The sequence below is a fragment of the Diplodia corticola genome (genome assembly GCF_001883845.1).
Source record: "Diplodia corticola strain CBS 112549 chromosome Unknown scaffold52, whole genome shotgun sequence".
Classification (NCBI taxonomy): Eukaryota; Fungi; Ascomycota; class Dothideomycetes; order Botryosphaeriales; family Botryosphaeriaceae; genus Diplodia; species Diplodia corticola.
In genome coordinates this window covers 242,695-264,988 of record NW_017971531.1, presented here as the reverse complement: position 1 = coordinate 264,988, position 22,294 = coordinate 242,695, and the positions used below count along the sequence as shown (strand labels likewise).

The following is a 22,294-nucleotide window of genomic DNA, read 5'->3' as shown; positions in this document are numbered from 1 at the left end:
CGGACCCCTTTGGGGTCGGCGGGGTCGCGCAAATGTTCGAGCGCGATTTTCGATTTTTTGCAAAAAATATTGTATCTACCCTCGGCGTTAGGCGCTTGACCAAGGCACAGGAACGAACCCTCGCGTGGCTACTACCCAGCGGCCCACTAGGGCCAAGACGCCCAAGGTCCAGACAACGCCCAAAGCGACCAGAACTCTCCGCCGCATCTCGAAGGCCTCGCGGAACTCCAGCCTCACAACCTTCCGGTGCATCTTGCTGACGAACCATGGCCTGTCCGCCTGCCTCCCTCCGTCCAGTTCTGCGCGGCCGTCGATGCCAGGAACACCGCCATCCGCCCCCGAGGCTCCGCTGGCGCTCGCGTCTTGCCACGTCGAGTTGGGCATGTGCCGGTAGGGCTCAGGGTCCAGCCACTGCCACGGCGAGAAGTATGACCACCACGGTGGGCTGCGAGACGGAGGATGCTCGGCCAGGCGGTAAGCACGGTTGCGGCGGTCGACCAAGAAGAGCGAGATGATGAATGAGGCGAAGAGCAAGGGCGTCAGGACGAGCTGATGGCGCCGCGGGTCAGCAGATGCCGCCTGGCTCCAGGTCCACTCGAGATGCAACGGTACCGACCTTTTTGAGCGCAGGTTCATCACCGTCGTCCTGGGATGCAAAGGAGCCCGGCGAGCCAGGAGAGCCCAGCGGCGACGGAAGGGGTGTGCTGGCGAGTTCGCGGAAGGGGTCGGGCTTCCGCTTCCGCTGCTTCGGCGGGGTCAGCGGAGGCGAGGAGACGGGCTGCGACGAGTCCGACATTGGGCGGGACGCAGGTATTGGGATGCAATGAGGCGTTTGCAGCCGGCGATAGCAGACTCTTTTGTTGCGGCGTGCTGACGCTGAAGCTGGCGAGCGCTCTGGAACGCGGATCGCCGCGGCTGCCTCGACGTCATCGGGCCTCGCGCATCGCTGCCGCCGTATCGATAAGGAACGCGCTGCTTGCTGAAGCCTACGCCCATGTCGCGCGGTGCGCGCGAAGGCCAGTCGCCGCTGGTCACAGTTGTCTGCGCGCCGCCGCCGGGAGGTTGCGTCTTTGACCCCCGGCGGCCGCGCACTTGGCGTCGCGGGCAGCCGCCGCTTTATCGGCCAGCTACATACGAGGCGGAGATAGGCAGGCTGACTCACCCTGCGCCCGGACGAGCCTACCGGACGAAAACACGGACGAACCCGCGACGCCTCGTCCATCCATCGCCGTGCCACCGTCTCCCGTCTCACCTCACTCTACTCTTCTTGCCCCTTCTCTCGAGTTCCGCCCCTCCGCGATTTGTAACCCAGGCCGCCGAATATAGTCGACCCGCCCCGGACCCGTCACGGTCAAGCGTCGCACTCCGCGAGCCCGCCCGGTGCTCAACACCATGCCCCGCTCTTCGTCCGAAGCCGGCGTCCGCAAGAGGATGCGCAAGGGCACCCACAGCTGCTTCGAATGTACGCCTCTCCGCGCGCCCAGGCGCATGGGCTCGAGCGAGCGGCGGCTTCCCTCCGTCCCTGCGCCGATCGAGATGCCTCATGCGTCTAGTTCCGTGTCCGCTGACCAGTCTCACAAGGCCGCCGGCGCAAGATTCGCTGCATCTCCAGCGACGAGCATCCCGGCGAGTGCACCGAGTGCTTCGCTCGCGGGTCGCGCTGCATCGACCAGGAGCACGCCGATCCAGAAGCCATCGTCGATAACAGAAAGAACCTCCGCGAGCGCGTCGCCAAGCTCGAAGCCCTCATCGAGTCGCTCCTCGACGATCGCTCGGCCACCGGCGCGGCCGAGACGTTGAGGCGGCTGGGCGCAGACGTCCTCCCGCGAACCCCCCTCTCGGATGCGTCGTCGGGCCCGGCCGGCCAGAGCAAGGCCCCCCTCATGGCCATGTTCGACAGTGAAGCCGTGTGTCTCTTTTCGTCCGCTCGGTTTTCGTACCAGCTAACCCTCGCAGCTGGGCCGAGGTGAGCCCTCGCAGCCCCCTGCTGGCCCCGCCAGAAAGCCCGATCCTCCCGTGCCCGTGGCCCCTACCGCCCAGGTCTACGACTTCGGCGGCATGCAGCTGTCGTGCGAGTGCGATGACATTGGAATCCCCAAGGTCAAGAAGTCCAAGGAGAAGCGCACTCGTGACATGCTCCTCACTCTCCTCCCGTCCAAGGAGGTGGTCGAGGAGGCCGTCACCACCAACGATGACTGGTGGCGCGTCTGGCGCCACAAGCTGGGCGGTACCGCCCGTGGGAGGACCCTGCAGCAGTTTGCCGTGCAGACCCTCGACAAGGGGAGCCCCGCCGAGGTGGGCGTCTTGCTCTTGTGCATAGGCGTCGCTCTGGACCTGGAAAACCTCAACAACTCGCTGGCCTTGGTCGATGCCTTGATCATATCAGACGATGAATACGCAGCCACGGTCGAGGGCATGGAGTGCGCCATTCTGGTGTCCAAGTGCTACTCGGAGATTGGCCAGCCGCGGAGAGCTTGGCTTGCCTCCAGGAAGGGCCTGACGTATGCGCAGCTCATGGTAAGTCATGCCTGCCTGTTGTTCTCGCGCGGTGCTGATGGATGCCACCACAGGGCCTCCATCGAAGTCATGCAACCAACGGGACTTGGGATAGCGTCTGGTGGAGCCTGTATCAGACAGACCGCTTCCTGAGCCTGCTGCTCGGTCTCCCCTACGGCGTTTCCGACGCCCACTGCGACATGAACTACTTTAGCAAGGACAAAGACACCGACGGGCAGCGTGACTTCATGCTGAAGCTGTCGGTCTTGGCTGGCAAGGTCATCGACCGTACCCAGGGCGTCCATGAGCTGTCCCTCGGCGCCGCGCTTGAGCTCGACCAGGAGCTCGACACGCTGATCGACTCCATGCCCGCAGGATGGTGGGACACCCAGTCCCAACTCCAACACACCATCGACCCCGTCAAGACCGTGACCTTGCGCGAGAGGCTCCTGGCCCAGATATGCTTCCAACAGCTTCGAGTGTACCTGCACCTGCCGTTCATGCTCCGGTCTGCTTCGGTTCCCAACTCGGCAAAGTTCGAGTATAGCCGTACCACGTGCTACAGTGCCTCCAGAGAGCTCCTGACACTGTACCACTTTCTCCGGGGCGGCAACGGCGAGCCGCTGTACGAGTGCAAGGTCATCGATTTCGTCGGCTTCACCGCCGCGGTGCTGATAATGCTGGGCCTCCTCGGGTATTCTCGGCTGCACAATGCCAACGGCATGGCGAACCATCAAATCTCGAACACGCTTACAGAGGAGCAAGATTGGCGGCTCATCGAGATGACCATGGACATATTCGGTCGCGCTTCCAACGAGAAGGGCGGTAAAGTTGCAGCTCAAAGCCTGAAGGTGATGCAACAGCTGTCCAGCCTGAGGAACCGAGACGTTGCGAGCGAGGACACGGAATGCACGCAGAGGATCGTGATCCCCTACTTTGGCGCCATCACAATTCGCAGGGGCAGCGGCGCGGGCCGCAAGTCCACCAGGGAGAGTACTGGAGCAACGAGGCCCACGGGAACCAGCAACGCCTCCCCACCAGCCGTGGCCTCCGGTGTGGTAGCATCTGCGCACGGCATGTCCCCCCCGACAGCCATCCAACAACAACAACAACCTTACCTTCCTTCACCGTCCACCTCTCAGCACCATAACTCCAACGCAAGCTCGGTGAACGGCGACCCCAACGGCCTCAACAATCCCTACATCGCCTACGACCCCTTCTTGTTCCACGGCGCCGTCGATCCGCAGTCGTGGGCGGCGGGAGAGGATGGTCTCGAGAGTCTGATGAGCGGCAGCCACGGTGGACCGTGGCAGAACCTTGCATCCAACATGGATCTAGATCAGGATTGGGCATGGTATATGGGCGAGGCGCAGGCTGGGGGCATGCAGCTGCCGGGGCAGCAGGCGATGCCACCGACATGAGGAGAGTCCTAGATTGTTTTCGAGTGAGGGAGGCGAGACGGCGTTCGCGGACGATACCAGCTCCAGCCCGTCAATGTAATTGAATCTTACGTGAAAACAATGTCGCATCAATCCTGGTGCCTGTGAGTCTTCTGACCCACTGGTTGCGCATCCCCTGGGTGCTCTGTTTGTGATTGGTGGGTTTGGCCAGGTGGTTCCCCAAGGACGCCACAGTGGGCGACGAAGGAATCGGCCATCTCACAGGGGTAGTGGAGTCCTGCATCTGGGTGCATTGGGACGAGTTCGATGCTCGCGCCTGGGAGGAAGCAAAGCCGAACGGATGGTCCGCAAAGCGGGCGGTCCAAGTGGTGAAACGCAGCAGGGACCGCGGGGCCCCCGCCCGAAGGCCCCGCGGCCGTCACATCCCGGCCCGCCCGGTATTTATCGCCTCGCTGCGCCCCCACCAGCCCGAGAGACGGCTCCCATCTGCAAAGGCGTCCCATGGCTGCCGAAGACATGTATCACAAGGCGTTCGCAGACCACGAACACCCCTACCTCAGCTACGGCCTTCTATACCCGATTGCCGCCGCCAAGCACGTCGACCACACGTTCCATGCCGAAAGGGTTTACATCCTCGCCTCGGCCTCCCTGTCGAAGGACGGCGATGCAGTGACGCGGCTCGAAGACGCCCTTCAGGGCAAAGTCGTGGGCGTGCGCCGGGGCATGACGGCGCACACGCTCTGGTCGGAATGCATTGCAGTCGCGAAACAGGTCGAGGAGCTGGGCGTGGACCTGTTGCTTACCATCGGCGGCGGCAGCCTGATCGATGCCGCCAAGATAGTTGCACTGGTACGTCCTTCGCTTTGACCGGCCCCCGTGTTTCCGCTCGCTCTGACGCTTCTTTCCCGTCAGGCTGCCGCCAACGCCGCTTTCGACTTCCCCAGGCTCGAGCATCTCACCAACAATCGCGACGCGTCTGTCCAGCGGCCCGACCTCGTGCCCCCGCACATCCCCATCGTCTCGATCCCCACCACGCTCTCGGGAGGCGAGTACTCGGACCATGCCGGCGGGACCAACGACCAGACCCAGCACAAGCATGGCTTCGGTCCCAGCCCCCCTCTGGGGCCGCGCCTGATCATCCTGTCGCCCCAGCTCGCCATGACCACGCCGCCGCGTCTCTGGCTCAGCACCGGCATCCGCGCCGTCGATCATTGCGTAGAGACCATCTGCTCCCCGCACAGCACGCCGCCTTCAGACGCCGCCGCCGCCGAGGCTCTGCGCAAGCTGATACCGGGCCTGCTTCGCTGCGCCAACGACGTCGACAATACCGGCCTCGATGCGCGTTTCCAGTGCCAGCTGGGCGTGCGGGACGCCATGCAGGCCGTCAAGGGCAAAGCCCCCCTCGGCGCTTCACATGGGATCGGTCATCAGCTGGGCCCGCTTGGAGTCGGCCATGGTGAGACGAGTTGCATTCTCCTCCCGGCAGTGTGTGCGTTCAACGCACGCCATTCAATCGATGCCGAGAGTGAGGCCCACGCCATGGGCATATCGGCCAAGCAAGAACGCGTTCTCGACGCGCTGTGGACCGAGCCCAAGGTTGCCGCTGCGCTGACGTCGCGGGGCTTGACCAAGGGAAAGGCGGATCTGTCTGCATGTCTCGATGCGGTCATTAGCGAGCTGGGGATGCCAAGAAGCTTGGGGGCGGTGGGTGTAGGGAAGGACAAGTTCGATGAGCTGGCGTCAAGCAGCTTGAAGGATCGATGGTGCCAGACCAACGCCGTGCCTCTGCGACAAAAGGCGCAGGTGATGGAAATCTTGGAGATGTGTGCGTGAGCTGATGAGCACGGCCACTTGAACGATGGAAAAAAGGGAAATATTTTGACTCGTGGGCAGTCCATCTCAGCATACCTGACCGGGTGCTCACACCCGACGCATGGTTCCCTCTCCCCCAAATTGCCACTGCATCTGAAGTCCCATTGACCGCCCGCTCCGTTCCTAGCCATCCGGTGTCCGATCAGCGGATACATATCCGAAATCAACAGGGACACCGGGGCAGCATTCTCCCAGGTATTCTCCATGTCGATGATGGATCATCAAGTAAAGCGGGGCATTGTGACTGTCACTATGATGGGTTGCAACATGTTCGCCCTTCCCGTGACTCAGGAAGGGCACTGCCCTACCTCTCAGTACGGCCAATGCAAGAAAATACTCGGATGCAGACGTACAGTTCATAAGCATCTAGACGTGATATCTGGTGAGACAGGCTTGGCAGGGGGGTGACCCCGGAGCAGCCCTATACGACGTTGACATTCAAATGTGACCTCAGTACATATCCCACGGAAAGCCGTCTCGCAACCTACTCCAGTATGCGTCGCCCGAGCGCAGTGCCTATCCCCGATTACAAAACGTAGGTGAAGTCGGGCCTCATATCTCCCAGCAGCTCGATCTCTTTCTCACCCTTACCCTCGATCCAGACGTCGCGATCGCCACGGCGCCTGCGGGCATTCTCGCGGCGCAGGGCCAGGTGCGTGAAAACGCTGCCCAGGAGCAGGAAGGCGACGAGGTAAGCAAGCACAACGCCGTGGCCGACGAGGTAGCGGGGGCGGTCCTGCTGACGGTATATGTTGCTGCTGACGACGCCGTTGAGGTTGCCCCATCCGATAACAAAGCCGAGGGTGACGCCGCGCTTATAAACGCCCTCGACGTTGTTGGACGCCCACGAGATGGTGTTGGAGACGCACGGGTAGATGCCTGCTGCGCCTAGGAAGGTGCCCGCATACTTGACCGCGGGTGAAGTCGAGCCTAGCAGCATGCCGAACCCAATGATTCCGAGGAAGGAGATGGCAATGTTGCAGTAGCCGCGCAAGCGCGTGCGGTCAGCCAGCCATCCGACGGCGACGGTGAGGATGGCCGCGGCTGCGTAGGGCGGCACGGAGAGGAGGTTGGCGGTCGTGCTGGCGTAGCCCTGTTCATCGTGAGCCCACGGTCAATAGTGCTGCTGGTGATGGATCTACGAGGCTGTAAGATGGATCGGGGTACGGAAACGCACCAGCTCGTTGATTATGGTCGGTAGGAAGAGCGAAAAGGCGTACAGTGCGCCGTCGCATCCCATGTAGATGATTGCAAACGCGTACGTTTTCCAGTCCTTGACGGAAGCCCAGAAGTACTCCATCTTGAACTCCTCGTGCTCGGCGCTGCTCTGCTTGTCCGCCTTGAGCCGGCGGATCACACGCGCTCGGTCGTCTGGGGAAAGAAACTTGGCGTCGTCCGGGAAGTCGTGCACCATCCAAAACGAGATGCCTCCTACCAGGATCGTGGCTAGGCCCTGTTGCAGAGATGAGCCACATCCCACGCGTTCATTCACCAAACGGACTGCCGCGACTCACCTCGAGAATAAAGATCCACGCCCAACCGGGCTTTCCGCCGACACCTCCCATCTGCGCTATCGCGGCAGCCAGCAGCCCACCGAATGAGCCGGCGAGGGCGGCGGCCGAGAAGAAGATGGCAGCGCGGACTCCAAATTCACTCCTCTTATACCAACAGCTCAAAAGATAGTTGATTCCCGGAAACAGACCGGCCTCGGTCAGGCCGAGGAAAAAACGGGCGGTGGCGAGGCCTGCAAAGTTGTGCACCCTGAGGGATTGGCGTTAGCCATAACCAATCGAGTCTGCTGCGCTTCACAGTCTCCGCCATCCTTGCTGTGTTTGTCTTCGAAGCCAACGAGCACGAAAGGTTCTGGAAGCTGGACGACACCTCGCCATGGCGAAGGCGTGTGCGTGCATTCGGGGGAGGAACGGTGGCGCGTCAGGGAAAGAGGGAGGTCAAGGGGGTCTTACAAACCCATTGTCATCATACAGATTCCCCACATGAACATGATGGCGGGCAGGAAGACGCTTGGCCGCATGCGCTTTAGTAGGACGTTGGTGAGGGGCTCGGCAAGCGAGTACGAGACGAAGAAGATGGACAGCGAGGCATTGTACTGGCCGTTGGTCATGCCCAGGTCGTCCTGCAGACCGTCGATTTTTGCGTTTCCTGTCGTTGCCGGCCAAGGGGTTAGCGTCATCCGCCGCGGTTTCCGCTCCACGGCGAGCCTTTGGGACTCTGATGGCTTGCTCGGCAAACGCTTACCGATGTTTGTACGGTCAAGGAAGGAGATTAGGTAGAGGAAACTCAGCTACGACGACGACGAGTCCGAACGTCAGCTTCACATTGCACGGTAGAGCAACCGCAGGTAGACGCAATGGCTTTCAGAGACGACGCCAGGCATGCTTGAGAACGAGTGCATACCCAAGGGATCAATTTCAGATCCAGCTTCCACAGCAGTTTGCGATCCTGCACCGTCACACGCGGATTAGGGCCATATTGGCAACGAGTGCGGGAGAGGCGGCACGTACGATGGCAGCGCGTTCCTCATCGCTCAAGCCCGCGTCGGGGTCCGGAGGCAGGCCGTCATGGACGACGGCGGCCGGCTCAAACTCGCCAGGCTCGACGCCGAGCTTTTTCTCATCGTCGGAAGGGAGACTGGGCGGCTCCGCGGCGCCAGACATGTCTCGGCAGAGGTTTTCCCGGCCCGGGAATTCGGACGAAGCAGTTGCGAGGCGGCGATAGGCTGAGAGGGCGGCGCGAAAGATGGAGGCGAAGCGAGCGAAGCGTCGGCGGGGGCTCTGGTGGGTTAATGTACGCGCGGGCTGGACACCGTTTCCCCGGGGCCAGGGAGGCGCTGGAGCAACGGCGGTGGTGGTCGACGTTATCATGCCCCACACCCCCTTGGGCGGCGGGTGACAATGCCCACCGACGGCTGCGGAGTCGCGGGGCAAAAGAGGCAGGCCGGCTGCTCGGCGGGCGCGCTGACTGGCCCGCGCGTCTGGGGTTGGACGGCGCCCAAGGCGGGGAGGAGGATGGAGCGCTTGGCATGGCCGCATCATGACAGCTCGCCCGTCGACGCCCCGACGACGCCTTACCCGAGTTCGATGCCGAGCTCGGACGGAAGGACGCGAGACCGTCGAGCTCCTCCCCCGCCCTTGTGTCTCCGACTTTCGTACCTACCTGGGCCTGCTCGCTGCGAATCCTCCGACGGAACCCGTCCCGTGGGCACTACGCCGCGCTGGGCTTAACGCGTGCTCGACCCCATTCTCCTCCACATCGTGCACTCTCTCGCCCATGGTTTATCCGCCAGCGTGCGGCGGATCCTCAGCCGTACCTGCGACCACAACCACGCCTTGCTCGTCCGCAATGTCGTCGCCCAACAGTCGCGCTGATGCCGCCCCCTCGACGTCAGGGAAAACAATGGAGAGATGATGCTTCAATCACTCGGTCTAGGAGACGTCTAGGATATAAGGATATACAGCGCACCTTCTTCCCCTTGCCATGCAGCGCTCTTGTGTTTCACCCAACTCTCTCGGCACCGAACCATTTACGGGTATCTCGACTCCGTCCTCGGAACCCCTTCTCGCCGTGGGCCTTTCACGCCTCAATGCTTCGGTTCGATCAGGTCGGGGATGTCCTCGGCCTTTGCCTTGCCCTCGAGGATGTCTGTGTCGCCGTGTAAGCTGACTGCCATCATGTCTCCAAGACCACGCAAAGGGATCAGGGGGGCACCTACTGTAAACGGCCGTGAAGAGGGGGAACTCATCCACCATGCCCTGGCTCTTGAGGAACGAGTGCACCTCGTATGCCGTGCTGGTACCCTGCAGCTTCTGGCCGTTCAGCTCCGTCTTCTCCACATCCTCGACGCTCATGCCCCGCTCCATGGCAATCTTCGCACAACGAAAGTTGCGACCGCCCATGCAGCTGGTCACCACGTCGGCCATGCCGCAGCTCTCCTCGGTGAACGTCGACGTCCGGCAGCTCGACGAGAAGAAGTTGGTGCCAAACCTGACCATCTCGAGCAGGCCCACGCGCATCACGGCAGCCTTCGCGTTGTCTCCCCATCCCATCCCGTCCACGAAACCGGCCGCGAGCGCGACCACGTTCTTCAGCGCTCCGCCGAGCGAAACGCCCGCCACATCCGAGACCATGCGCACGTGGAAGTACGGCCGGTGGAACAGCCTCTTGACGTTTTCATGGCTGAGCGCCGGGTAGTCGATGGGAAGGGGGCGGAGCACCACGGACCGCTCGCCGGGAGACCCGTTGTTGGGAGCAACGAGATCCGTCGTCGACTCGGGCGGCGACGGCGTGGGCGACGGCTGCCTCGAGTCGATCGGCGGCGGGTCGTAGGCCACCGTCGTCTCCGAGTACTTCTCCTGCGCGATTTCGGTTGCGATGTTGGCGCCCGACAGCGCCCCGCAGTAGATGCCCAGGCGCTGGCCGATGGACTCGGAGAACAGCTGGATGCCCTTGTCCGACACGTCGACGCCCTTGGTGCAGCTGATGCCGCGCGCGTAGGGGAGGATCTGGCCCTTGAGCCGGTCGCAGATGCGCGCGATGAACTGGTGCGGGATGACGAAGACCAGGATGGTGCTGTCGCGCGCTGCCGCCTCGAGCGAAGGGTTCGCAATGACGTTGGCCGGCAGTGTGATGTCGGGCAGGTACTTCACGTTCTCATGCAGCTCGTTGATCACCTTGGAAAGCTTCTGCGCTCCCTGACACAGCGACTTGCTGGCGTCGTAGTGCCGCGACTTCTTGTCGATGGTCACTTCCTCCTCGTACACCCACATCTGGACCTCGTCCTCGAACAGCTGCGGGTGCGCCTTGACGTTCTCGGCGACGATCTTGGCCATGGTGGTGCCCCTGCGGTGCGCGGTCGCGAGATCCCTAGCGTCAGCCACTTGTACGTCTGCTTCGCTCTGACAGCTAGAGCGCTGGAGGAACCGGGAGTGGCCCACCAGTTGCCCGATCCCACGATCGTCACCTTGTGCTTCTTGGTCGCGCTGCCCAGGGTCGCCATGGTTGCTCGCGGGTCGAGGCGGTCGTCGAGCGCAGGAGCTGCAGGGGCGGATGCCGAGGCCGACAGGTGGGCGGAGAGGGCGTGCAAACGCTGTTTGGCGGGGAGAGACCTGGTCGTGCGCGCTGTCAGGATCTTTGGTGCGGACTGAGGAAGCGGTGGCAGGGCTCTGAACATTAAGACCGCTTGCAGGCAGGAGCGGTGGCCGCGAGGCGTTGGCGCAAGGACTGGGGGGCTAAATCCGTTGAAGACTGGCTCCCAGAACGGTTGAACAGGAGTGACGTTGCGCGGGCACAGGGTTGGTAGGTCGCAGGGAACTCTTATCGATACGTCGGCTGCCAATTTTTTTTCGGCCGTGAGGGCGTCGCACGTGAACGGATCTTCGTCCGACGACGGCGGTGAGGACGAAGATCCGCGGCTGCAAGGGGAGCCCGCGGTCGGCGCCAATCGGATTGGAGGATGCGCTGCTCGAGATCAGCAGACTCCGCGACGTGCCAGATGCGGAGGATGCACCTGGCGTTGACGCGAATCCGTTGGGCGCCGCCGCCACCGGAACCGCAGTCGGGCAAAGCTTGGTAGCGATCGTCAACAACATCACCATCATCATCACCATCACCACCGCAACACCCAAGAGAGCCCCGCGAGACCGACGACACAGTCAATTGACTAAACTAAACGACGATTCAAGCAAACAATGCGCTCCGTATCTTCATTACCTACGTGTGACAACACTCAATTGCTTTTGCAAAACCATGGGGAATTAAAAAGGACCAAACACCTCCATCTCCGACCGGCCGTCTCAGATACGGCCCAACTCCCACCATCTCGCCCCTCATCCGCTTACAGAGCGAAGCCGAAAGCCGCCAGCAGACCGGCGATCAGCGCGCCGGAACCGTACGTCTTGCCAAAGGCGATGCCGGCGCTGGCCGCCGTGGTCGTCGCCGCGGCGCTCGAGCCCGAGGCGCTGCCCGACGCAGCGGCGGTCGACGACGCCGTGGCCGATGCCGAAGCGGAGCTGCTCGAGGCACTGACCTGAGACGTGACGTTCTTCGAGCCGCAAACAACCGACTGGCAGGCAGCCTGGCCAACGGCGTCGTCGGGGTGGTTGGAAGTGCACTGCGCCACGGCGTACTGGCACTCGAGCGACGGCAGCGTCTGCTCGAAGTCGGACACGTTGAAGTTGGCAATGACCGGGTCGCAAGTGCAGTTGTAGGTGAGGGTGCTCTGATGAGAAAGATGCGGTCAGCATTCCCGGCTCGTGATCGGCAATTTGGGCCCTCGGGCCAACGCGTGAGCCGAACACGCGCGGCCAGCCTTCGAAGACTTACGATATCGCAGGTGTTGTTGGAGGTGCTGCCGCCGCAGAGGGTCGGGCAGGACTGCAGCTGGGCACGGCACCACGTGCTGCGGTCGGCTGCGGGGACGCTGCTGGGATCGGAGACCGTGGAAGCAGCAGTGGCGGAAGCCGAGCTGGTGCTGCTCTGGGCGGCGGCGAAGCCGGAGAAGGCCGAGACGGCGACGAGAGAAAAGGTGGTGAAGCGCATCGTGGCGGCTGGTGGTCTGGGTGCGTGGCGGCTGGTGGTCTGGGTGGGTGGCGGGAGCGGTGTGGTGGAGAAGATATGTAACAGCAGCGGTAATCAATGCCTGCGCTCGGGAGAGGGGGTTAGCAGGCGAGGAAGCAAGGTGGCGCGGCGTCGCGACGAGGGGGAGTGCCGGACCTGCGATTGAAGATGCTAGACGCGCGGAGCAGCAGCAAGCTGTGGCGGGCTGGATGAATTGGTGGTGGAGAGAGAAGTGGAAGAGTGTGTTGACACGCACCGGGGTGGGCTGCTTAAATGAGTTTCGGACGGCTTCAATCTCCCCGGGACGGCGGGTGCAAACAAGAAAGCATCGCAGTTCAGAAAGAGCTAGCGGGGCGGCCAGGGCGCAAGATCGAAGCGGCGCGCGCGCGATAAGTCGAGAAAGCGCGCTGCGCGGCGGGTGGGCAGCCGGCGCTGGAACAGCAGGACGAGCGCACGCTACGCCTGCCCGTGGCACCAGCCGTGGCTACCGCGATACCGAGCTGCGCTGCGCTGTGCTGTTGCCACCGCCGCGGCTCTTTCTGCACTGGCCGCTGGCGGCTGGGCGCTGGCCTCATGCGCCTGCCTGCCTGCCCGCCCGCCCGCTTGGCCTCGTCTCAGACACGCCTCGCAGCGCGCACTGGGCTGGGGCGTCGTGGCGCGGCGCGCTCTCTCGGCGCAACTGGGCGCAACTCCGCTGGGTGACGAGACGGTCGGCTCGGCTCGACTATCAGCTACGCAGCAGCGGCCACTCTGCGCAGCCAATGGGGGGCCGTACGCAGGCAAAATCGACGACAAACCGACTCAGCACGGCGGGTGCAGGGGACAAACAACCCGCCTCCTCAATTTGAACCCTCTCAGCAGATAGATTGGCGCACCGCTCGCCGCTCCCGGTCAGGTGCAACGGTTCGTGCCTCACCCAGCTCCCCTGCCTTCGGGCTGATTGCGCCCTTTGCATCAAGCCCGACGCTCGCCCCTCGCGCTTCGCGTGCGCGACCTCGGGCAATAATCCAGCGCCGCGTGAGGGACGGGCGAGGCGGGCGCCAGCAGTGGGCCGCGGCGGAGGCGATCTCTGATCAGTCGAGCGCACTGTCGCGAGAGCCATCACCGCCAGAAACTCGGGCGGTGGGGTCGCCCGTACCGCCAACGCGGTTGCCAGCTGCTGAGGCCCGTCCAGCCGTCGACCGCTGCGTCCTTTTCGCTCCATCCACTGCCTGCAGTTTCAGCGCGCGGGCCCGCCCACGCCGGCCACTCACGGCCGCTCACGGCCGCTGCCGACGTCCTGCCGCTCCGCACGGAACCCAAGCGCCGCCTGTCCCGGCCATGGGTTTCTTGCTATAGCCGGTTAGCCCGCTGCTAGCTGGCCGGGTTACTGCCGAGCGGAAGGCGTTGGCGCAGAATCCTGCGCGGGAGCTGACGCGGTGGCACGCGGCCTCACGATGCGACCTGCGGAGGGTGTCACGGCGTCGACGACAGCTTCTCCACCCTTCGCGCAGACGTCTCTCGCGGGCTTGTCGCCCTGCCTGCGCGCTATTCCCGCGCGGCATGTCCCACGCTCTACCGCCAGCCCCTGGGGGCGATCACGCAGCCGTTCAAGTATGTAGGTACGTGCCCTCGCATATCGCCCAGGGACAACGTGCTGTCGCCGAGACGCATCGGGCCAAAGCCGAGTCAATAGCACGAGCTTGGTCGTCGGATTTCCGCACGGTGGAACATTCTACACGCCGCCTCTCCTTCGCTAGCGGAATGCTGCGGCCCATGGGCTAAGGGGAGCCGGCGAAAAGGAGTCAGAATAAGCAGTGTCTTGCTACAAATAGGAACCCCGCATTGTGCAAGCCGTGGCATGAGATCATACAGAGCGTAGAAAGCGCGTAAAGCTGAGACCACCGACAATTGAAAATCAAGACTCCGTGAACAGCACAATCTCACCCCTGTCGTTCCTCTTCAACCGGATCGACTTCCACAGCTCCTTCTCCTCCTCTTGCTTGCTGACGCCGTGGCCCCACCTGTCTAGCCTGTCGCGATGAAACCTCTTGAGCGCCTTGTTGAGGCTAAGGCCGCGTTCCGATTCCGGTCCCTTGTTGACATACGAGAGCAAAAGCTCGGCACGTGACTGATTGTGCAGGACGAGAGCACTTGCTTCTCCGCTTCCCTTGCCCTCAGGATGATATTCAATGGCCTTCAGCGGCTTGCCTTTGCGATGCTCTCGTTCAGGAGAACAGGACAAGGTCCGGCGGCGCCTGACCCTGACGATCTCCCGAGGCCGTCTGCGTTCCTTTTCCGAGTCCTTCTCACGTTTCGATTTGCGGCCATGTTCGGTTGAGTCGGAGCCCTTGCGCGAGCTAGACTCGCGTTTCCTTCCTCTCTCCTTTTCGGCCTTCGAGTGCTTCTTCCTCTTGATCGGGCTTGAAGGCGAATTGTCTCCAGCATCGCCTGAATAATCCGGGCTGGGCGGGTACTCAGTATGGCTCAGCATCCTGTTAAGGCCGCCAGTGAGCCCAGTGTGCAGCATTGGCGGCGCATCCGTCATAGTAGCATCCTGTTCCTGCTGCGACTTCACGACTGACATGTCCAATTCATCCACCGTCTGCCGCTTGCGCTTCTTGTCCGATTTCGTTCCCGCAGCCTGGCCTTTGTCTTTGCTGCGGCCTTCTTTGGAAGCGGGGGTATAGGGGTCCTCCTTGGAGGATCCGTAGCGCTCCATCGACGGTTGTAGAGGCCCAGAACCATACGAGTGGCCGTTCTCCTGGACACCACCAATGTCAGCGCTGTCGAATGCTCCCGGCATGTTTTGAGTGTATTCCCGGCAGTCCTCGATCATCCGGGAATCGTCTACAGGCGCCAATGATACCTTCGAAGCATTCGGTGTTGCGTCGCTGACGAGAAAGTCAAACACGTTGACCGCAGGAGGCGGGCTCGGGGCCTTTGGCGGCGCATCGACGACGGCGACGGCGCCAGAATCCGCATCGGGAGCGGCCCCCAGGATGGAATGGCGTGGCACCAGAGCCTGCGAGTTGTTTGACTGCTGCTGTCCCTTTGGCTTCTTCTCCTTGTACAGTTTTCCCTGGTATTTCTGCGCCTCGCTGATACAGCTCTGTTGGGCGTAGAGAGTCAGCATTGCGTCGGGCAAGATTGCGATCGTAGCGGGGAATGATGATGATGATGCTGATGCTGATGCTGATGCTGTTGTTGTTGTTGTTGTCGCTGTAGGGGCTGGGAGCTACGAAGCATGCGGAGCTGGCAACAAGGCTTGGCCTAGCTGCAAGGGAGGGCTCTGAAACGAGGGACGTACGGTATGCGCGCGGTAGGAAGTCCCTTGGAAATGCGTCATGCAATCGATACAGGTGAAAGACGCACCCCAGCACTGGTTGCGATGTCCGTCGAGCTTTTTCTTGGTGAGAACATCACCGCAGCCCTGCAGAAGAGAACGCAACAGTCAGCTACTCGCGCTTCAGAGGCGCGCGCAAGCGCTTCCATGGCATGAGCGGTACCTCGCAGGAGAATGACACCATGCCGGGCTAGGTAATGGCGAGAAACGGTAAACAAAGCGCGTGTTTGAGGCGCCGCGGGGCAGGCTGGCGCAGCGACGCGATGGTTGCGACCGGAGCAATGCCGGCGAGTGTCAGAGAGAGACGGCGAGGAGTACCAGGCGTGGTGAGCGGCGTGAGAGAGGTTTCGCGCGAGTTTGACATTGTAGTTTTGCGCGGCCGTCGCGAATCCGTCTTTTAGCGCCCGCGCCACTCCCCAAACCCTGCGTGACAGGGGTTCCCGCCGTGCAGACAGCACCAGGCACGGAATTGATCACACGCGCGAATCTGTCGTCATGAGCCCTGCGACCCGGTCCAGCTGCGAGCGACCACACCCTCAACGCCGCCGGCTGGCTTCGCACACGCTTCGAATCGAGGACAAAACGGCAAGCGCCGGCCAATAGCTGATTTCTTGCAAGCATGGCTGATTAGGACCGCCTACAGCTACCGCGCCAAAAGATCGCAGTCAAACGGAATCATCATCTGTGTGCGAAAATGCGCTCCTGGCTCTGCTCGACCGCCAGGCACGCCGCGAGTGGTGCCGCCCCGTTGTTCGCCAGTGCCGTGGCTCTCGCAGCGAGCGCACAGCTGCAAGCGTGCGGGGGCTCCAAGAGCAATGCCGTGCACCACCAGCTCCGTGTGTGACACCCATCCCCCGTGTGCCGCGGTCTGATAACGCCTCATGTAGCCCCGAGTTCGGTGACCAAGTGCCCGGGTCACTGTGGCATGCCGCCCAGGCAGGTCATATGAGAGACTGAGACATAGCCGGCCGTATTTGCTCGATCAACCGCCGTTCGTCCATCTGTGCCGCCCACGTGCGCCTGATTAGCCTCGTCGGTGAGGTCGAGGACAAGACCTGAGCGGTGGACTCACCCCTCCTTCTCCAGCTCGAGCGGTTTCTCGCCGTTCAGAATGCCTGCTAGATCAACTTCCCTCCCGTTATCGCCGCTCAGCTTCTCGACTCTGTCCGCCGGCATGTCGGGCTTTTCGTGGGCGCTCACTGTGCTGTCCTTCTTGCCGCTCACCTCATCCTCGTCGGCGTCGGCGCATCCGCAATCGTAGAAGTCCCCGATCTTGGAGCAGTCAAAAATGTCTTTCTTCAGTCGCTGGTTGACCTCGTTGTGGACGTGGCAGCCCCATGCCGCCGCCGCCGACCGTGACGACACCTGAGGCGGGAATTTCTCGAGGATCTTCGAAAAGTGCTGGGCGCATTCGCCACTGCGAAAGGCTCGTCAGCGGGTTGCCTCACGCCAGGTTGGGCAAGTCAGATGTGTAGTACCATGGGTACAGGCGCTGGAACAGATGGATGTAGGACTTCAACGCAACCTGCTCGTCCGGGGTGGGGTTGTCGGGAAAGCGTGCAAAGGTCGTGTGCAGGAGCTTCCACGCGGCGTTGCCTAGCTCCGCCCTGAATGCGTCTGATGATTAGCGAGCCACGTCTTCTCCCATGTGACGGGCGTGCGCCCAGAGTCAAGGGCTCCTACTTTGCTGTCTCGTTCCCAAGCTTGGGGGCGATGGCGGGTCCGGTCAGGGTAGCGCTGCCGATGTCGTGCGGTGCCTGGGCGGGATTGGCGATGCCTCCCGGGCGACTTGCGATGGGTGGTCGGAAGGACGAGATGTACAAGACGGAGCATATGCCAGCTCCCAGGATGAGCAGCAGTATGAGACGGCGGGTCGGTCCTAAAGGCATTGTGGATCGGTGCTGGCAGCGTCGAATGCGGTGCGCAGGTGGAGAGGCCACGTTATGAGGACAGGGAGAACTAAGGCTATTGTTGATGAGCGCATGCAAGTGGTGTCATGTCGAGATGAAGAGGGACCGGCCGGGGGGGAGCTTGCACATGAACGCGCGACCGAGGCGTGATGGAACAATGGACAAGGGGCGCCAAGCAGCGCAAGCTCAGCTAAGGGTAAGGTGGCCCAGTCGTCGCCTTACGGCCTCACCCCACTGCTAGCGACCCGCCTGCTGCCCTGCTGCCCCGCTACTCCGCCGCGCCCTCCGCCGATCTCGCCCACTGCAGGAACACGGCGGCTCCATCTCAAAACAAAACTTCCACCCGGCCGCACCCACGCACCCACGCATCCACCGCCCATCACCCACCATCCAACGCCCATTGCCCAGCCGTCTCCCCCAACAATGGCTCCTGCATTTCCTCCGCCGCCCGTCAACACCATTGGTACGCCTCCCGCCGGACCCCACGTCCGCTCCGCCGTTGCTGATGATGCGTCACCGCAGATTGGAGCGATATTGGCTTCAAGGTCCGCGAAGGTCTGCGCCCCCCACCTTGCTGCACGCCGGCTTCGCTGACCCCGCGCCAGTGAATGGCCACATCGAATCCCATTACAGCAAGAAGACCGGCCAATGGACCGATCCCGAGTTTGTCGAAGACCCCTACCTCCGCATCCACGGCATGGCGCCTGGCCTCAATTACGGTGCGTCGCACCCTTCGCGCACCCAACCATACGTCTGACGCAGGGACTAGGCCAGCAGTGCTACGAGGGCATGAAGGCCTTCCGCGGGCCCGGCGACAAGGACATCTACATGTTCCGCCCGACCATGAATGCGGCCCGTATGCAACACTCGGCCTCTTACATCTCGGTTCCCGAGGTGCCTCAAGACCTGTTCGTCAAGGCCTGCCGCCTCGCCGTGTCCCTCAACGCCGGCTACGTCCCTCCGCACGAGACGGGCGCTGCAATGTACATCCGTCCGCTGCTGTTCGGCTCGAGCGCACAGCTCGGGCTGTCGCCGCCGGAGGAGTACACATTCTGCGTGTACGTGATGCCCACTGGGGTTTACCACGGGGTCCACCCGGTGGATTGCCTGATTCTAGAGGACTTCGACCGTGCCGCTCCCCACGGCACCGGCTCCGCCAAGGTCGGAGGCAACTATGCACCCGTTCTTAGGCACAGCGACAAGGCTCGGTCCGAGGGATTCGGGATCACGCTCCACCTCGATAGCCAGACGCGCAGCGTCATCGACGAGTTCTCGACGTCGGGCTTCATCGGCATCAAGCAGACGGGTGACAAGGTCACGCTCGTGGTGCCCGACAGCAATAACGTCATCAAAAGCGTCACTTCTGACAGCGCTTTCCAGCTGGCGAAGTCGTTCGGCTGGAGCGTGGAGTGCCGGCCGGTGAGTCAATCAGCCTCTACGTCTTGGCGTCAGGGTTGTATATGCAGTGCTGACGTCCACCATGCAGGTGCCCTACGATGAGCTGCCTAGCTTCACCGAGGTTTTGGCCGCAGGAACCGCTGCTGCGCTCGTGCCAATCAAGTCGATTGCTAGGCGATCCACCAACGACAAGTTCGAGTATGTCAAGGGAGACGAGCCTGGCCCGCTCTGTGTCAAGTTGCTGGCCAACCTCCAAGGCATCCAGCGCGGTGAGCTTGATGATCCATTCGGATGGCGCGATACTATTCAGGAAGCGAAAGGCTACAGAGTGAGGGGCGGTGGGGATGCCAGCAATGGGACCGCAGACAGCATCGATAAGCTTCCTTGACAACATCAAGGAGGGCACAAAGTACAGCAAGCTTCTACCTAAACGTACATCTCATCCATGACAGAAATGCCTTTTTCCTGTTGGTGCAAAGTTCCGGGCTGAGGAAACGTGAGGGGTTTTTTTCTCCTTTTAATAGGAAAGGAAAACAAAGAGCCGGGGGCCATCGGCCGGGGCCTTCATGCCTGATGCGCTCTTCGTCTTTGCCAAGGTGGAGGCGGGGCGAACTGCGAGCGGCTGGACAGCGGACAAGAGAAGCCAAGAATTGCAACATTCGCGCGGCAAACGTCGAGAGGACAGAGCAGCAATGGCATTGGATGAGCGGGACGGTGGGCGGTGGGCGGTGGGCCGGTAGGTGTACGATTCGGCAGCTATTGTTGGAGTGGGAAGCACGACCGGGGGGACGGCGCAAGCGAGCAAAGGCAAAGTCTCCGCAGCTTTTCGTCCGGGCGGAATGCCTTTGTCTCCGGCACTGCTGCCTAGCTCTAGCTGTGCACGCCGCGCCTCATCTGACTGCAGAATCGGCCACCAGCCGGGGGCTGGCGCGCACCACCGCACGACTTGTGCTGCATGCGGAGGATGCCGGCACAGCGTCAGTCATCCGTCAGTCATCCACAATGCGAGAGTGGCCCCTTCCGCCCTCGCCGTTTGGACCCGCAGACTCCTGTAAGCAGCTCGATCCGTCTGGTGAAGCAGCTACCGCTTTGGACAATGTCCCAGCGGCTCCTTCTGCCTGTGAATCATCATCACCACTGCGCTATGGCTCGCCATGTCACCGTCTCCCGCACCAAACCTCTCGGACGGGGCCAAAACGAGGCTTGCCGTCACACCCTCGCGCTATATAGCTCCCGCTGCCTGCGTCTGGACACCCGCTCCCCATCTGGATCAATTCGCCTCGACGCCTCGCCTCCCCCTTCCCGCCCGCCCGCCTCGCCCACTTCGCCCACCTCGCCCATCGCCGCCGCATCGTGGCCACCATGGCGGACATCAAAGCCCCGGAGCCGGCGAGCACCTTGGCTGTGCCTGGCGCTCGCCAGCAGAACGGCGCCGTCTCGTCCCCTTCTAGCGTCAGCGGCCTGAGCCTCGTCGACGACAAAGATGCCGGAAGCGTCTTCGAGAAAGCCTCCCGCTCCGACGTCGAGGCCGACGCCCAAGGAGAGCAGCTGGAGCCCGTCGTCAGCGCCGAACACCCCACCGGCCTGAAGCTGTTCATCATCGTCGTCGCCGTCGTCTGCAGCATCTTCTTGGTACGCACGTGCGGTCCCGTGCTGCGCCAACCCTTGCTGACTATTGCTTGAAGGTTGCCCTGGACATGACCATCGTCGCCACCGCCATCCCCAAGATCACGGATGAGTTCCGCAGCCTCGATCAGGTCGGCTGGTACGGCAGTGCCTTCTTCCTCACCCTGGGTGCCTTTCAGTCCACGTGGGGGAAGGCTTACAAGTACTTCCCCCTTAAGATCAGCTTCTTGGCCTCTATCTTCATCTTTGAGCTTGGCAGTCTGATTTGCGGAGTGGCACAGAACAGCACCACTCTAATTGTAGGTAGAGCGATCGCGGGTGCAGGCGGGGCCGGCATCGCTGCGGGTGCCTACACGATACTTGCTTTCACTGCACCTCCTGGCCAGACTGCTGCCTACACTGGCATCCTGGGTGCTGTCTATGCTGTCGCCAGTGTCGTTGGTCCCCTCCTTGGTGGTGCGTTCACGGACGAGGTGTCGTGGCGATGGTGGTGAGTCTCTTTCTTTCTTTTGTCTTTCCGTGGCACCGTCGAAATCAGCCGCCTGACGGAAGCAGTTTTTATATCAACCTCCCCATCGGTGGCCTCGCTGCCCTCATCATCCTCATCTGGTTTCAAACGCCGAAAAACGCAAAGCCCGTAGAAGCTTCTCTCTCGGAGAAGCTCTATCAGATGGACCCTCTCGGCACTTTCGTCCTCCTTGCCGCTTTCATCTGCCTCATCCTCGCGCTCCAGTGGGGTGGTACCACCAAGTCCTGGAGTGACCCCGAGGTCATTGGGACGCTTGTAGGCTTCGGCGTGCTCATCGTCATCTTCATCGCCGTCGAGATCTGGCTGGATGACCGCGCCCTACTGGTGCCGCGTCTGATGAGGCAGAAGACCATCGCCTTCCTCTCCCTCTACCAATTCTTCGGCTCGGGCACCTTCATGCTTTTGCTATACTACCTACCCATATACTTTCAGGTAGTCTCCGGTGTCTCCGCCGCGCAGTCGGGCGTGCGCAACATCCCGTACATCCTCGGCATCGCCCTCTTCACTATATTTTCAGGCGGCACAATCACCATGACGGGCCACTACCTGCCGCTCCTAGCCGTAGGTAGTGTGATGGCCGCCATAGGCAGTGGCCTCATCTACACGCTCGACGTCGGCTCGCCTTCGTCGCACTGGATCGGCTACCAGGCCTTGGCCGGCATCGGCAGCGGGCTGGGCATCCAGGTGGGCGTCATTGTCTCGCAGGCCATCGTACCCGCCGTCGACGTCAGCTCCGTCACCGCCATCATCCTCTTCTGGCAGACGCTCGCGGGCGCCATCTTCGTCAGCGCCGCTCAGTCGCTCTTCGCCAACCGCCTCGTGCGCTCCGTGCCCCGCGAGGTGCCCGGCCTCAATCCAGGCCTTGTCATCGCCACCGGGGCTACTGAGCTGCGCGACGTCTTTGGCGAGGACCAGATCACCGGCGTCGTCCGTGCCTATATGGACGGCCTGAAGGATGCCTACGCCCTTGATATCGCCCTGGCCGGCTGCTCGGTGTTGGTCGCCTTGACGATGCTGGTGTTTGATTACAGAAAGGTCAAGAAAGGCATGCCTGGAGCGGGTGGCGCATGATGGAGTCAAGTGTGTTTGGAGCTGTGCAAGATCCTACTCTGGTGCGGAAGGATTTTGATGGGTGGTTGTCAGATAGCAACGTGGCGATTTGTTC

The 22,294-nt window shown here is 62.2% G+C and overlaps 10 protein-coding genes across 10 annotated transcripts; 4 read left to right on the top strand and 6 right to left on the bottom strand.

Moving 5' to 3' along the window:
* Positions 1 to 87: 87 nt before the first annotated feature.
* Positions 88 to 796, bottom strand: BKCO1_5200093 (fe-containing alcohol protein; the record flags this gene model as incomplete). Its single annotated transcript, XM_020277113.1, has 2 exons — positions 88 to 549; positions 617 to 796. The coding sequence occupies 2 exons, from the start codon at positions 794 to 796 to the stop codon at positions 88 to 90; spliced, it is 642 nt and encodes a 213-aa protein (XP_020127332.1).
* A 596-nt stretch (positions 797 to 1,392) lies between these two features.
* On the top strand, positions 1,393 to 3,917 carry BKCO1_5200092 (c6 finger domain protein; the record flags this gene model as incomplete). The annotated part of the gene is made up of 4 exons (XM_020277112.1): positions 1,393 to 1,462; positions 1,582 to 1,907; positions 1,957 to 2,517; positions 2,571 to 3,917. The coding sequence occupies 4 exons, from the start codon at positions 1,393 to 1,395 to the stop codon at positions 3,915 to 3,917; spliced, it is 2,304 nt and encodes a 767-aa protein (XP_020127333.1).
* Positions 3,918 to 4,397: 480 nt separating this feature from the next.
* BKCO1_5200091 (alcohol dehydrogenase) lies at positions 4,398 to 5,729 on the top strand (the record flags this gene model as incomplete). Its single annotated transcript, XM_020277111.1, has 2 exons — positions 4,398 to 4,745; positions 4,809 to 5,729. The coding sequence occupies 2 exons, from the start codon at positions 4,398 to 4,400 to the stop codon at positions 5,727 to 5,729; spliced, it is 1,269 nt and encodes a 422-aa protein (XP_020127334.1).
* Positions 5,730 to 6,294: 565 nt separating this feature from the next.
* On the bottom strand, positions 6,295 to 8,443 carry BKCO1_5200090 (mfs transporter; the record flags this gene model as incomplete). Its single annotated transcript, XM_020277110.1, has 7 exons — positions 6,295 to 6,861; positions 6,946 to 7,221; positions 7,283 to 7,529; positions 7,733 to 7,928; positions 8,025 to 8,070; positions 8,184 to 8,228; positions 8,291 to 8,443. 7 exons carry the CDS (start codon positions 8,441 to 8,443, stop codon positions 6,295 to 6,297), a joined length of 1,530 nt encoding a protein of 509 aa, XP_020127335.1.
* A 923-nt stretch (positions 8,444 to 9,366) lies between these two features.
* BKCO1_5200089 (glycerol-3-phosphate dehydrogenase) lies at positions 9,367 to 10,782 on the bottom strand (the record flags this gene model as incomplete). The annotated part of the gene is made up of 3 exons (XM_020277108.1): positions 9,367 to 9,428; positions 9,499 to 10,625; positions 10,721 to 10,782. The coding sequence occupies 3 exons, from the start codon at positions 10,780 to 10,782 to the stop codon at positions 9,367 to 9,369; spliced, it is 1,251 nt and encodes a 416-aa protein (XP_020127379.1).
* An 837-nt stretch (positions 10,783 to 11,619) lies between these two features.
* Positions 11,620 to 12,323, bottom strand: BKCO1_5200088 (pci domain-containing protein; the record flags this gene model as incomplete). The annotated part of the gene is made up of 2 exons (XM_020277107.1): positions 11,620 to 12,003; positions 12,108 to 12,323. 2 exons carry the CDS (start codon positions 12,321 to 12,323, stop codon positions 11,620 to 11,622), a joined length of 600 nt encoding a protein of 199 aa, XP_020127378.1.
* A 1,915-nt stretch (positions 12,324 to 14,238) lies between these two features.
* On the bottom strand, positions 14,239 to 15,456 carry BKCO1_5200087 (lyar-type c2hc zinc finger; the record flags this gene model as incomplete). The annotated part of the gene is made up of 1 exon (XM_020277106.1): positions 14,239 to 15,456. One exon carries the CDS (start codon positions 15,454 to 15,456, stop codon positions 14,239 to 14,241), a length of 1,218 nt encoding a protein of 405 aa, XP_020127377.1.
* Positions 15,457 to 16,734: 1,278 nt separating this feature from the next.
* Positions 16,735 to 17,555, bottom strand: BKCO1_5200086 (erv1 alr family protein; the record flags this gene model as incomplete). The annotated part of the gene is made up of 3 exons (XM_020277105.1): positions 16,735 to 17,083; positions 17,145 to 17,273; positions 17,350 to 17,555. The coding sequence occupies 3 exons, from the start codon at positions 17,553 to 17,555 to the stop codon at positions 16,735 to 16,737; spliced, it is 684 nt and encodes a 227-aa protein (XP_020127376.1).
* A 444-nt stretch (positions 17,556 to 17,999) lies between these two features.
* On the top strand, positions 18,000 to 19,362 carry BKCO1_5200085 (branched-chain amino acid aminotransferase; the record flags this gene model as incomplete). The annotated part of the gene is made up of 5 exons (XM_020277104.1): positions 18,000 to 18,039; positions 18,099 to 18,131; positions 18,182 to 18,295; positions 18,346 to 18,995; positions 19,063 to 19,362. The coding sequence occupies 5 exons, from the start codon at positions 18,000 to 18,002 to the stop codon at positions 19,360 to 19,362; spliced, it is 1,137 nt and encodes a 378-aa protein (XP_020127375.1).
* Positions 19,363 to 20,336: 974 nt separating this feature from the next.
* Positions 20,337 to 22,200, top strand: BKCO1_5200084 (major facilitator superfamily transporter; the record flags this gene model as incomplete). Its single annotated transcript, XM_020277103.1, has 3 exons — positions 20,337 to 20,606; positions 20,660 to 21,090; positions 21,156 to 22,200. The coding sequence occupies 3 exons, from the start codon at positions 20,337 to 20,339 to the stop codon at positions 22,198 to 22,200; spliced, it is 1,746 nt and encodes a 581-aa protein (XP_020127374.1).
* Between the last annotated feature and the right edge of the window lie 94 nt (positions 22,201 to 22,294).